The following is a 15,471-nucleotide window of genomic DNA, read 5'->3' as shown; positions in this document are numbered from 1 at the left end:
CGTCTCTGAGGTCATCAATCTGTTTTTTTTAGGTCCAATAAGGCAGTTTCGGTCCCATGGCCGGGATGGAAGCCAGACTGACGGAGAACAAGCAAGTGATTTGACTCAAGGAATTTGTGGCCCTGCTGGTGGGCTGCTTTATAGTGAATGTTCAACAGGAAAAGGGACCTTGGTGATGGGTCTGTAATTACCTGGGTTGGACAGGTCGAGCGTGGGTTTTTTCAGAAGTGGTCGTACCCATGCTTCCTTGAGGGAGGCAGGGACGTAGTTTGATTTGAAGGAGGCGTTGATAAGGCTGTGATGAAAGGTGTGAAGGTGGAACACAGTCTTTGATGAGCTGTGCTCGACAAGCCTCCCCTTTGCAGTAGGATGGTTTAATAGATTGAAGGAGTGCAGAGACTTCCTGTTCGTTCATTTCTCTAAATGAAAAGGCTGTGGCGTCACCAGAGTTTTGTCTTGGAGGTTAGATAATTGTTTTAATGCCTGTTGGTGGTTGATGATTTTGTTTTGAAGGATGTTCAGTTTATCCAGCATAGCATCCTGGATACTGTTACACCAGCCCTTGTCCTTTGTGATGGATGGAGTGGTGGGAGTAGGTGTTTCCAACTCCCTGAAGATGGCAGAAATCTCTCTGGAGCCCGATTTAGCGTTTGCTATTCTAGTGTTGAAGGAATTATATTTTGCTTTAATAATGTCAGCTTTGTATTCTTTTGAGAGGGCCTTGAAAGCTAATTTGGTGGAGTCACTGGGTTTGGCTAACCAGGTTGAAAGAGCTGATCTTCTTTTTTTAGCCCTTAATTCAAGAAGCTCAGAGGAAAACCAGGAATTTGTGTGCTTTGTTCGTTTGGCTTTCCTTAGGGTGAGTGGGGCTATGGGGTCCACTGCTTGAGAGGTAATGGAGTTGTAGGTTGCAGCAAGTATGGGTCGTTGGAGAATGGAGGCTCAAGGGCCAGAACCTGGAGATGGGGAAGGAGCCTTTCTTTGGTGAGTTGCCTGGAGCTTCTGGTGAGTGCTGATGAGCGCTGCGTTATTTGTGTAGGTGGCCCCTTGGTTAGGTTGAGTTCGAAGTGGATGGAATGGTGATCGGGCCATGGAATGGGTGAGACTGAGGTGACAGAGGGAGGGTAATTATGGTGTGCAATCTAATCCAGGGTGAGTCCTTTGATATGGGAAGGCTTAGTCACCGCTTATTTGAAGCCTAAAGTGGAGATGGCTTTCTTAAGTGAGGCTGCTTGAGAGTCAGCAGGGTCGTTTAGGCCAAGGTTTAGGTCTCCCAGGAGGATGGCTTTAGTAGTTTTCTTAAGTTTGTCTGCCATGGCATGTAAGAAGGCATCCTGGAAATCCGTGACTGGCCCTGGTGGACGGTAGAGAATGTGAAGGTAATGGTACAGTTCGGGGATGGGCTAACTTTAAGGAGCAGGTAGTCACTGTTGCATCCTAGTTCACATTGTACATTTCTGATGGGGATGGACTCTTCAGCTATGTCGGCTACACCTCCCCTTTTCTGAAGGGTACGATCTTGCCTAAAAATGGTGTAGCCCTGAGGAAGGGCTAAGGCCGAAGCAGGGCCTGACGCTTTATGGAGACAGGTTTCACTGATGACTAGTAGATCTAAGTTGGAGCTGGTGATAAGGTCATGGATGTCCAGGGCATGGGCGGGGAGTGACCTGGCATTGGTGAGGGCACATCTGAGTGGGCTAAGGAGGGGTATGTGGGGAGAATGTGAAGGCACAATAGGAACAGCACCAACATCAGGATTTGATTGCACACTGGGAGTAACACCAACATCAGAGTGTGAGGGCATAATGGGCATGACACCTGCAACATCAAGATTAATTTGTACAATGGGAGCAGCAGCACCGAAGAGTACGGGCACAGTGAGCACAATGGGCACAACGGGGGCAACATCAGCATCAGGATTAATTTGTACAATGTGAGCATCAGCACCAAAAAGTACAGGCAAAGTGGGCACAATGGTGACAATATCTGCATCAGCATTCAATTGTACAATGGAGCAACAGCAACATCAAGATTCATTTGTACAATGGGAGCAGCAGCACCTAAGAGTGCGGGCACAGTGGGCACAATAGGAGCAACCGCAGCATCCGAATTTAATTGTGCAATGGGAGTAACAGCAGCTTCAGAGCGTGAGAGCACCGTGGGGGCAATCACAGCCTCAAGGTTCAATTGTACAATGGAAGCAACAGCACCTGAGAGTGCAGACAAAGTGGGCACAATGGGGGCAACAGCAGCATCAGAACATGAGGGCACCATGGGCACAATGGGGGCAACAGCAGCATCAGGATTCAATTGTACAATGTGAGCATCAGCACCAAAAAGTACTGGCAAAGTGGGCACACTAGTGACAGTAGTAGTATCATAATTCATTTGTACAATGGGAGCAACAGCAACATCAAGATTAATTTGTACCATGGGAGCAGCAGCAACATCAAGATTCATTTGCACAATGGGAGCAACAGCAGCATCCGAATTTAATAGCACAATGGGAGTATAAACAGCTTCAGAGCGTGAGAGCATCGTGGACACAATGGGGACAGTAACAGCCTGGAAATTAATTTGTACAATGGGAGCATCAGCACCTGGGGGTGCAGGCACAGTGGGCACAATGGGGACAACAGTAGTATCAAAATGCAATTGTACAATGGGAGCAGCAGCACCTTAGAGTGTTGGCACATTGGGAGCCAAATCATCTTCTACGTTTGGTTGCACACCGTTAACAGCAGTAGCGACAAAGTGTAAGGGCATGGAGGGCTCAGTGTGTACAGTAACCCTAGGCACAAGCAGGTTAAGAACTGTACCAGCAAGGGGTTGGTGGATGGTGGGCATAGCAGAGGTTATTGTCGCTTTAGCTAGAGGTGCGGGATGTGCTACTTCAATGTTCCTACCTGCAGGGGTCAGCGCAAGCCAGTGTGGAGCCAGGTAGTTTGCTGAGGGCGAGTAATGCTGCCTGCTGGAATATTTCATGTGCAAGGGTTCTGTGGCCTGAAAGCCCGGCCTGCACAGAGCTGGCTAAGTGGCAAGGCAAGGAGATCCATGAAAATGTATTGGATGGGACAATGTAGAAGGGCTGATAAGTAGACCCTATCGTAGAACCGCTCCATGCAGTGAGTTCAAGGGGTACATGCAGGGCGCTGGATGGGTAGGTAAACCTAGTACCAAGCCGCGCGTTCCTACAGAGGGGGTCAGTAGGGGTTTGGAAATGGGAGGTATGGGATGTGTACGAGGACGGAGGTGATTAGCCCTGTTGGAGAGGACAGCTTGCCCCGCAATATAGCGTGTTCATGGGTGCGGGGAGGAGCTATGTGCCCAAACTTCATAAATGACTTATGTATCGATTTTCAATCGTTTGGGACGGGCTCCCAAATGCATGAATTATTCTGTTTCTAGGTCAAGATAGTTTTCAAGACTTAAGAGTCCTGTACTTTCTGGCGCGTGGCTCCCAAGTTTTAGCTACCATTTGGTCCTCCCTTAAATGTACAGGCCTGACTCCCCTCATTGGGGACCACTCGCCTTGCAACCATAATCGGATTGAGATTATATTTGCAGGTCACAGGAGATGCGGAAATTTGCAGTCAATGCAGGGATAAGGTCTTGAGTACTAGTGGCTCAGTACGTAAGTGCAGGGGAGGGGAAACAAATTTAGACGTTTTGTACATGCAAGTACTTTTTGTTATCCGCAGGGGCTATATGGGAGGAGGAGGAGGAAGAGATGGAAACTACGGCTCAAAGGGTATGACCCCAACAGTCACTGTTGAGGCACACACATAAATCAAACCGAGTAAGCTAAAGAATGCCTTTATCGCACAAGTTGCAGGGTCTCCGCACCTTCGACGAACACTGACAGACCACTTCTGTCCCACTTCTGTCTGCGCAGCGTGCCATGCTGCTTGTGAGATTTTGAGCAGTTTCTTCCTGGAAAGGCAAACCTCCAACTGCGATAGAAAATGAAAAAAGACTCTCCTCCTCACTAGAACACCGACAGACCACTTATGTCCCACTTCCGTCCATGTAATGATAATAATAAATAGGGGCGTTGAGGGGGAGGTCCTCTGTGTATGTATATGTGTGTGTATGCCGACATCTAGTGGAAGCTGCGGAGTATTAGTTTGTTTTTCGAAACTCGAAAAAGGGCGTCGACACAGGGCGTGCCAGTAATACTATCCCTAGTGTGACGTCCACTGTACCCATGATCCCTCACGCGTCTAGGACCCTCAGATTGTTTTTTTCCGCCATACTGATCGGAAGCATTTCGCGGAGTTCCCTGGCCTTAGCCATACTTTTGCTAAATATTGTTAAATTTACCCATTTCTCCACCCCAATGTCGAGTCACTGAACTTCCACACTCGACACCGGCCCAGAGAAGAATTCGACCGTCGACAGCTGCCCGACAGATTTGGGCCTCGGAAGGCCTCTGGCCTCGGTCCGGGCCTTGGAAGGCCGCTGGCCTCGGCCCTGCAAGTAGGGAGAGTGGGGGGTGGACATACTCTACACTCTTTTGGTATATAGGTACATTCTTATATATTCCTACACTTACAAGCCCGCTGCCACTAGGTGCGTATGGAGGGTACCCCTTTCCAATTCTGCCCCAAGTGCAACCGCAAATACCCTTGGGTCGACAGCCACGCCACGTGCAATCTCTGCTTGCCGAGGGACCACCCCGAGGCGAATTGCAGAGTGTGTAGTAGGTTTAAACCCAAAACACTTAAGGACCGTTCGATTAAGCGTTGGGCCCACCACGCCAGGCGTCAAGAGGCCATGGCAGCGGAGGGCGCCTTCAGCGATGGCAGCGACGCCGTGCTTTCGGACGGCGAGGGCATTATGGCGTCGAAAGACAGCCGAGTGCAAGTCCCCGATCTCAGAAGGTCGTCCGGCAGGGCGGCTATGGGGAAGACCCCCGGCGACACAAGCGCTTCCCACAGCACTTCCACAAAACACATGAAATCCAACCGGGACTCGACGCGCACGTTGAGTTCTCGGAAAGAGGCACATAGAGAACGGTCCGAATCGGCATCCTCTGGGCATTCTCGATCAAGATCGCTGCATGACTCCAGGCAATCATCCACTGTTGCCAAGAGTGCCTCGCTCCCCAAGGTAACGGAAGTTCGATCGTCGGAGGACAAAGCCGACTTCCATCCCCAGACCGCACTCCAGGAGTCGGCACCCGCAGACTGCGTTACGGCGGCCCCCGAGCCCCTACCTCCACGCTCAAAGGATAGGGACACTACTCCCGAACCTCGACGCCAGGCGTCGAAAGGCTCCGAAGGGGCGAAAAAAACAGGGAAAACACACTTCCACTCACGGGGAGGGGGAAAAAGAGCAAAGGAAGCAGCCTCTGCCTACTTCCACACCTTTAAAACACTCCATTCCTCATAAACAGACAAGTCCAAGTCTTCTGCTATCACAAAGACCCTTGCTCAGACCACCAAGTCTAGTCAGGATAAGTCAGAGAAACTTCCAGAAAAAGTCATTCCCAGTTCTAGAGAATGGTCTAGTGATGACATAGACCGGGTCATGTCAAGGATGTCATCCTTGGCAGATTTTTACACAAAAAACCCTGAACACTTTCTCTCTTACACTCCTGACGGGTCAGCACCCTCAGGCTCTTAGGATCCTATACCTCCAAGTAAAAAGTCCCGGTTTGAAACACCAACACAGTCTTCGGACCCTTTCTATGTACAGCCCTACTCTCAGTATCAAGGAGAGACATCCTTTTGTGAGGATCCAGATTTGGGCATGTTGGAAGAACAAACTGGTACGGGCTACTATGGGGATGATGAGGACCAAGAAGAGGATGAGGACGACCCGGAAACCTACAGAGTAGATACCCCGGTAGAGAAGGAACCCCTGGTTACCGACTCCCCTGTCGACAACCAACCTCTCCTAAATGAAGTTCTGTCTCGAGCAGCTAAACATTTCCACATTGACACCCAGGGTGCTCAAGAGGAGAGGGACTTCGCCGAGGAGTTAGTGGGAGAAAGGAGGCCTGTTGCTCAGGCCATCCCTATCCTGAAGTCTATTCAGAGAAGAATAGATCCTTCACTCGTAAATCCTAACCTCACCAGGGCAGTGAACCCCAGGATTGAGAAACTTTTCAGGGCAGCCCAATCCGATCCACTGTATATAAGGGAGCATCTGAAGCCGGACTCCCTGGTTGTTACAAACACCCGTAAGAGGGCTGGAACACCCTTGTCATCGTCCGAAGCTCCTCCCGACAAGGAGAGCAAGAAACTGTATGGTTTCGGCAGGAAAGTAGCCTCCACTTCCACCTACCAGGCAAGGATTGCCAACTCCACCACCCTGTTGGCCAGCTACAACTGCCATCAGTGGGAAGAAGTCGCGGCACTCATAGACTCCGCCCGAGAACCCTTAAAGAGCCAGTTGGCACGAGTTTCGGCGGAGGGAAGAGCCGTGTCCGGTTGCATTTTAAAAGCAACCTTTGATGCCACGGATAACGCCAGCAGATTGATAGCAGAAGGAACTGTTATCAAGAGACACGCTTGGTTACGGCAGTCTGGATTCAAGGCCGAAACCCATGCATCATTGTTAGATAAACCGGTGGAGCTGGATCTGTTTGGTAAGGCGGTCGAGGATGCGCTGAAAAATGCCAAGGACGAGTATGAAACACTCAAATCCCTAGAACAACTAACCAATAAACCCCCTAATTAGAAAGGGAATGGCAATTTTCGTCACCCACGCGGCCAAAATTCCCAGAGAGGATCTAACTATTCCCAGGGGCAGGGTACACCATGGAGCAATAATAACCAACAGTCTACCCAGGGTGACGGCAGGGGTAACAAAAGAGGACGTGGAAAAGGTAGAGGCAGCCCCAGTAGAGGAGGCGGCACGCCTCCATCAAAACGGTGATGCTCCGTTCAGGGTCCCTTCTCACGCAACCCCAGTAGGGGGACGCATTTCCAAATTCACCCAAGCTTGAGAAGGGATCACATCAGACAGATGGGTGCTGTCCACAGTATCCGCAGGGTACTGCATAGAACTGTTAGAGCGTCCCCGAAACCATCCTCCACGACAAAAAATACATTCTTTGGACCACCAGAAGATCCTCCTCGAGGAGATCGTCAATCTGCTAGCAAAGGACGCGATAGAACTCGTCCCGGGACACCAGGTAAACAAGGGTATTTATTCAACTTACTTCCTTGTGCCAAAAAAAGATCTGACAATGCGCCCAGTATTGGACTTACGCCCTGCAAACAAGTATGTCAAGCCTCAAAAGTTTCGCATGACTACTCTCCAAGAGGTAATCCCCCTCCTAAAAAAAGGGGGATTACATGGCAACATTGGACATGAAAGATGCCTATTTTCATATTTCCATGTTCCCAGCGCACAGAAAGAACTTGCCCTTCAAGGTGGACAGTCGGCACTACCAGTTCAAGGTACTACCCTTTGGGATAGCTTCGGCTTCAAGGGTATTCACCAAGGTACTGGCGGTGGCGGCAGCACACCTATGCAGGGAGGCAATCCCGGTGTACCCTTACCTGGACGACTGGCTCATCACGGGGGAGACCCCAGTAATTTGCAGAGCAAACATTCAAAGGACAATCGACCTCCTCTTCGAATTGGGCTTCTCAATAAACGAGAAAAAGTCAATTCTGGTGCCAAGCACATCCAAACAGTTCCTAGGAGCTATCCTAGACACTCAAGAGGGGTTGACCTTTCTTTCCAAGGAAAGAATTCGTAATATATTGCTGCAAATTCCGCAATATCAGTCCGGTCGCCAGATAACGGTACGCAAAGCAATGCGTTTGCTGGGCATGATGGCGTCATGTATTTACCTGGTCCCCCACGCGCGCCTGCGCATGCGTCCCATGCAGGAATGGTTGGCGAAACAGTGGTCTCAGGCAAGTGGTCAGTGGGACGATCTAGTGGTCGTTTCGCCAACACTTGTACAAAGCCTTCACTGGTGGACAAGAGAGAATCTGTCCAAGGGGAAACCCTTTTACGATCCTGAGATACAGGCGGTAGTCGCAACCGATGCATGCCTGACGGGGTGGGGAGCTCACCATCTCCACCACACAGCTCAGGGTCTCTGGTCGCACTCAGTGGCCAAGAATCACATCAACCTGTTAGAGCTTCTGGCAGTATTCAGAGCACTTCAAGCGTTCGAGCCCTACCTGTTAAATCTGTCAGTGCAAATCCGGACGGACAGCACTACAGCCATGTTCTACCTGAACAAGCAAGGAGGGACTCGGTCGCCAAATCTGTCCAAGCTTGCCCAGAAAATCTGGATATGGGCACTCAGACCGAACATCTTCCTGTCATTGCAACATGTTCCAGGGGATCTCAATTCCCTAGCGGATGCTCTGAGCAGAGACCCCCTCCCAGAGGAACACGAATGGTGTCTACACAGAGAAGTCGTAGAAGATATCTTCTCTCAGTGGGGTTTCCCCACTATAGACCTATTCGCCACAAGCGAAAACAGACAATGCCCAGGATTTGCATCCAGGTTCCCCCAACTAGACTCCCAGGGGAACGCCCTGTGGACGAACTGGTCAGGGATGCTTGCGCACGCTTTTCCACCAACTCCTCTAATCAGGAAGGTGGTCAACAAGATGAACAGAGAATCGATGACGCTCGTCCTAGTTGCTCCCATGTGGGCAAGACAACCGTGGTTCTCACACTTACGCAGATTGGCGGTGTGCGAACCCATCAAACATCCGAGCTGGTACAACCTACTGACACAGCACCAAGGTCAAACGGTGCATCCTCAACCCAACTCAATGAACCTGGCAGCATGGCTCCTGAGGTCATAGAGTTCGGACATCTCAATTTACCACAGAGGTGTATGGGCATCCTAAAGGAATCTAGGAAACCTAACACGAGGCACTGCTACTTTGACAAATGGAAGAGATTCGTTATCTGGTGCCAGAATAAACAAATCAACCCAATTGATTGCACTCCTTCCACTATTGTTACATACATGCTGCACCTGCTTGATGCAGGACTGTTTTTTAACTCACTGAAGGTACACCTGGCAGCCCTGTCAGCATACACCACTTCCCATAACAAGGTGTTGTGGTGGAAAGTACCAGTAGTTAAAGCCTTCATGGAAGGAGTAAAGAGACTTCACCCTCCTATTTCAAACCCACCACCAGGATGGGACCTTAACGTGGTGATATCTAAGCTCATGGGCCCCCCATTCGAGCCCATGCACAAGAGCAGTCTCAAACACCTGACTTACAAAACGGCCTTCTTAGTAGCAATTACATCTATAAGAAGAGTCAGTGAAATTCAGGTTCTGTCAGTGCAAGATCCCTTCTTTACTGTCCATAAAGATAAACTGGTTTTACGCACACACCCTAGGTTCTCACCTAAGTTTATTTCCAAATTCCACGTGAACCAGTCCATCGAGCTTCTGGCTTTCTTCCAAGACCCAAAAAGCTGGGCTGAGGTGAAACTACACACACTAGATGTGCGTAGAGAGGTCCTCTACTATGTAAACAAGACCAGACCGCTAAGGAAAACAGATCAGCTGTTTGTCTCCGTAGCTACAGGCAGAGAGGGGGATCGCGTCTCTAAAGGTGCCATCTCTAAGTGGATTATTAACTGTATCCAGCTGTGTTACTCACTTTCTGAAAAAACTCTGCCTTTCACGCCTAGGGCCCACTCTACAAGAGGCATTGGGGCCACTCTGGCTTTCATTGCAAATGTACCTCTTGACACCATTTGCAAAGCAGTTACTTGGAGCTCTATTCACACTTTTACTCAGCACTACTGCATTGACACTCATTCCAAGACAGATACACAAGTGGGACAAGCGGTTCTAAGACATTTATTTGCTCATGACCCTTCTCACATCCCGCCTCCTTCTTCAGGTACTGCTCGCTAATCTATGCACAGCATGTGATCTAAGCAGATTCCACAAGCCTCAGAAGGGATACATTACTCACCGTAATCGTATTTCTGATGCTTGTATCTGCTTAGATTCACATGCGACCCACCCTTCCTCCCCTCTGAGAGAAGGCGCATGGATGCTTGTAGTCTTACCTTTCTATCTGCTTGGATTATCTGTACTCCCGCTACTCCTCATGCTACCTCATGTCAGAAAAAATACAATCTGAGGGTCCTAGACGCGTGAGGGATCATGGGTACAGTGGACGTCTCACTAGGAATAGTATTATGGCACGCCCTGTGTCGACGCCCTTTTTTGAGTTTCGAAAAACAAACTGTAATGCTCTGCAGCTTCCACTAGATTTCGGCCTATGCACAGCATGTGAATCTAAGCAGATACAAGCATCAGAAATACGATTACGGTGAGTAATGTATCCCATATATCTATCTATATCTATCTATATATATATATATCTATCTATATATATATATATATATATATATATATATTGAAGTGCGCATAGAAAACATCTGCATTTTCGTCAACAATTTTTCTTCGAAGTGCTCACATAGATCCCTCTAAACCAGGATGAAACATTTCCAGTTGCAAACTACTGTTCAGCATAAGTCACTTGCTCTTGCCTGTATGCTGCTTCTCCGCTTGCACACATTAAACCAACCAACAGCGACTTGTCATTCGTCAGTGGCCAAAGTAAGTTTGGTGGCCTGTGCTAAACACCGTCGAGGGAGATTTGGAAAGTGGGTCTTCTTTTGAAGTGTTTCCCAACTGAAATCACCCCTTTCAGGGAGCTAATATCCTCTGGTATGAGGCATTCTGCTGTGACCCTCAAAGCCAGAAAGGAAGGCCATTTGTTTGCAATCTGCTGCAGTAGTTAACACCATTGAAACTGACTTATCTAGTTTTTGCTACCTTTTTAGTTTTTACTTCTAAACCGCCACCTAATGATGCAGAAATGCTGGTATAAGGTGTTTAGGGAGTCGTAGCATTGTGGCGGCAGAATGTTCGTCAATTTTCCTTTGCTTAGGTTTGTCTCATAGTTGATGCTTTAGCACCATTGATAGTTTGGGCTCATATGTGGTGAGCTAGTGCTGTGTTTAGTTTTGGGTCAAAGTTGTCGGTTAAACTCCATTATTAGTTTTGACACAGATGGGCGTTTAGCAACACCATTAGTTTTGGCTCGTCGGTCTAACTTGATCACCACCTATATCGGCTGCTTAGTTTTGGCTCATATTATTTACAGTTCATACATAGCAGGTTTATCGTAGAATTCTAGCACCATCCCACAATGTTCCCAAAAACCTACCTCTTGTAGCCCAAGTAAAAATCCCTCCATCACTGTGTGCCCCACTTGTTTCAACTTATCCTATTGTCATCCTTCTATTTCCTTTCAACAGCAATTCATCCATTTCGCCCAGGCAGCCCTTTGCTTTATGTACGCTTTCTATGAACCACACCAATCCAGGCCCTCTATCCAGAGAGACGTTTTCTGAACTTCTTTGCCTCCAAATAAGGTGTGAATTTATCTTTGCTACTATTAATGTTGTTGAGATGAATATTATTTCATATTGAGAAAGATCAACCTCTTTACAGATATTAAGAAGAGGCAAGTTGGGGCATCTAACAATTGGATTGCCCAACATCGTGGATCGCTGTAATCTCATTTTCCCAATATGACTGTATTTTGGGGCAACTCCATATTGAGTGAAATCAAGTACATTTTACCATCTGACATCGAAGACAAATTGGATATGGGAAGGAGAATCTTACTTTCAATTATTCTTCCATATACTGCAAAATGTGTTCAACGTCGTGGAGCAAGAATTAAGTATTAAAAACATTTATTTTTTCTTTAGGGAGAAAAGAACACTGGATTTGATGTCCTCTACCACAACATGAAACATGGACAGATCACAACGAAAGAGTTGGCTGAATTTATTCGAGAAAGGTGTGTATTTTTTACATTTTCTTTACTTTGCTTTTAATTTCGCCTTTCTAAACGATGTAACGGAAGCCGTATCATACATATGTTTTTTATTGCTAACCATACTAATGATCACCTGCTGTGGTGGACCAACGTCAAAACATTGTGCGTTAAAGATTTTATTGATCTCTCTTAATGTTTGAAAATTGGCGGTTTGGCATATTTCATTACACCATTATGATGATTTTGCCTTATTTTAAAGAAACTCCTTAGGAATACAAATATAATATGTTTTAATGCAACTATGCCTATTTCCAACATGTTGATACAGTTCCACTTTGGCTAATCCCACATTTAATCCAAATTAGCGAGCATGTGGGTAGCCAAAGCAAATTGATCTGAGCAACCCAGAATGAATGAATGAATAAAGGAAATTGGAAGGAGTTTGGCCTCACGCCTAACTAATAGCACTTGCTTCGAGCTCCTGGAAGTCTGGGGCGATATTTGGAGAGCTGGGAGGTGCAGTTGGCATTCAGTGTAATATAGAGGATTGAATCATTTCAAACACGGGTTAGAGTATCAATGATATAAGAATAGTTTAAGGAAGGGTACAACTAAAGATGGGGAGTTACAGTAGATGTGATGTTTTTCCAGATTGAACTGAAAATCACTTTTCCTAAGAGAATGAGCATTCCAAAGAAGCACACTAATTTCCTGAGAGAACAGAACATTAGAGATTGATGGATTCTTTTTCTGTGAATCAATAAAAATATATGGCAAGATGTGCTTTTATTTTTTCCTCGTGTAAGTGAGCAGAAAATCTGATACTCGTACCTCCTACTTTCATACTTTTGGTAAACCCAAAAAGTTGTTGTTTTTTTTCCTGTATGCACGGGCCAGTCCAAGCCTGGCCATGGCCTTCCTTTTCCATACCCCGCCCAAACCTCACTCTCCAGTCAGTTTCTGGGTGCAGTCAGGATTGGGCACACGGTAGCACCTGTGGGTTATTTTTCCAGTCTTTTTTCTTGTCACAATTTCTAAACTTCCTGCACGGGTCCCGAAGTTAGCCCTTTCCCTTAGCGTATGCCAGAAAAAAGGGTTTGCGCCATACACACCGTGAGGGCATCATTACGCGGAGGCAGAGCCTCACTCTAAGCCTTGAATGTTTAGGGCTGGATAACCATTGGAGCTCATGCTTCTACTGTGATTCTTCGTTGGTTCGAGCATGCAAAAGAAAACTTATGGTAAGAGGCTTTCTTGGTGCCTACCACTGAGCCACTTCAGCGAGTTTGAGAAGAAACCATGCAGACCAGGGAGTACTTTCCTTTAGATGGGCACCCCAGCCAACTTACCTCTTCCCGGTGCTCTTGAGGAGTGGTTGGCTTGACATTCGTGCAGTCAGGTCTAAGCTGGAGACTGGGAGACCTCCAAGGATCTCTGTAAAGGGGCTAAAACGGTTTGGGTCTATTTGAACTAAAACATTTGACCTAATCACATTTGATCAAATTTATGTGACCTTTATTTTTGGTCTAAAATGCAGAGGGAGACCCCTCGCAACCTCCCACCCCCTTCCTCTCCCCCTAATCTATACCCTTACCAACCCCTACACATATATATATATATATATTTATGATTAAATTTGACCAAAAAAAATGTGATCAAATGTTTTTAGGTCACCGCTAAAATGACCGGGCCAACCCTGAGGGTCCTTGCTAAAGATTGTTAGGACCCGCAGCATGTGAACCACTAGCTTTTTTTATGATAGCCATTATGTCCTCACACTCAAAGTTAAGAGATCACTCACTCCCACATTACACTCCGGCTCCTCAAAGTAATTCACCCACTCCTGTTCTAAAATAGGATTGGTTTGTATTTGAACTTCGTTTTTCTCATGATCATTAATTATTGTCCAGAAATTACAAACCGAATTTCCAGACACCATTTCCAACATTATTTTCACCATGGCGCTGGACCAGCATATAGTGATGCTGGTGTACCCAATTTTTTAAAAGTTTGTCTAGCTTTTTTAATTTCCACAGTTTGTTGCATAACCCTTGTTGCATCGTTATTAATCCTGCAGATCTTTTTTCTCAAAGCTCTCTTCTGTTCCAAAACCTGAATATCAAAAGAATGAGGGTGTTTTCTATTTACTTTTTATTTTTTATTTTTTATTTTTGTGAGTTAAAGTCTCTACCCTCAAATTATTTTGAATAAAGAGACACATGCTATAAGGATTAAACTAATCCTATTTGCAGTCCAGTGTAGTTTTTAAAAAAAAATATTTCTGAAATCTTTCCATTACATTTTTCAATCTGATGTATCGTTCCACTTGACATGGCTGTTTCCCAGGTTGACAACTAAAATATTTGGACCCCCACCCATTCTGGTCTTGATATACAGATTGAGTTCACAAAATAACATGTTCTGGTCACTGAGTTTGGACTCCAACACCTTAATCCCTTTTACAAATCTCAAAATACCCATATAAATGAAAATATAGCCCAGCATTGACACTTTATCTACTCTATGCCATGTTGGCTTGCTAGGAATATCACCTGTAATATTTTTATTCCACATCTGCAACCCCAACAGATTGTTATGTTATACACATTTATAGAGTGCACAGTCGCCCAGAGGCGGCATGGCACTACTCAGTAAGTAGAGGAAACTAAAACGGGTATGTCTTCAAGGATCTCCTGAAAATCAAATAGTCTTCCATTCTCTGTAGGGCCAGAGGGAGGGAGTTCCACAAGATAGCCCCTTTACAGAGAAGGCATTACCGCCGACCCGGGACAACCTAAAGCGAGGCACCTCCACCAAGAAGGCTTCAGAAGAGCAGAGAGCGCGACAAGGTACATAAAACCGTAGCTTGGCCTGCAAATAAGCAGCCTTTGTCCCATGTAATGCACAAAAAAACAGGCAAAGACACTTAGCACTCTCTTCGCCAGTGGAGGGAGCGCAACACTGGAGAAATGTGAGCCCTACCATGGGTGGAGGGGGTGACTCTAGCTGACAGATATTGAAGCAGTTGAAAATGACAGATCAGGTAGGCAGATTGACCTAACAGCAGCGCATTGCAGTAGTCACGGGATGACAGTACTAGGGAAGACACCACTGTGCCCGGTACTGTGGGGCAGAAAAGGAAAGCATTTCCTCAGCACCTTAAGCTGCCCTGTCTGACAGATAGAGCTGACATGAGCAGCCTTAGAGAGGGAAGAAGCAATTTTCACCCTCAAATCTTAACCAATCAGCATAGGGATAGGACAGGACCACAGTGTTGGGGGACCAGGGTGCAGGTTCATACTAGAGACCCATACTTGTCCTGTCCAATCTTTTTGTAAGGCAGGTGGACTTGGGGTCTCCTACTATAATTATATTCTCATTCATGGTTGATGCGTGCCAATCCATAACAATCGCTGTGAGATTTTCAAGAAATAATCTAAGCTCACAGATTCCTGTTTGCCAAAAGATATTAAGATTTCAGCAGTAGGCGCACCATCTCCCAAATCTAAGATAGCAGCTCGTGCACCCCTACCAATATTACACTTTTAACAATTTTATCCCCACATCGTTTTTAATAACGGTTATTAGGCCACAAGACGGGCAGCCTAGGCAACCTTGTACCGCAGGCTGGAAAGCAATAACATGACCATCAAAATAC

At 46.6% G+C, this 15,471-nt stretch overlaps 1 protein-coding gene across 2 annotated transcripts in view; it reads left to right on the top strand.

Annotated features, from left to right (window-relative positions):
* Positions 1-15,471, top strand: part of FCHO2 (FCH and mu domain containing endocytic adaptor 2) — a 1,284,287-nt gene that overhangs the window by 161,687 nt on the left and 1,107,129 nt on the right. For both annotated transcript variants that reach the window (XM_069627506.1, XM_069627507.1), the window contains exon 2: positions 11,743-11,834. In XM_069627506.1, the coding sequence (XP_069483607.1) occupies positions 11,743-11,834 (92 nt within the window). The remainder of the gene's footprint in view (positions 1-11,742; positions 11,835-15,471) is intronic.

The sequence above is a fragment of the Ambystoma mexicanum genome, chromosome 6p, assembly GCF_040938575.1.
Source record: "Ambystoma mexicanum isolate Mex_15411 chromosome 6p, UKY_AmexF1_1, whole genome shotgun sequence".
Classification (NCBI taxonomy): domain Eukaryota; kingdom Metazoa; phylum Chordata; class Amphibia; order Caudata; family Ambystomatidae; genus Ambystoma; species Ambystoma mexicanum.
The sequence above is the reverse complement of the archived record's forward strand: the minus strand, read 5'-3'. Positions and strand labels throughout refer to the sequence as shown.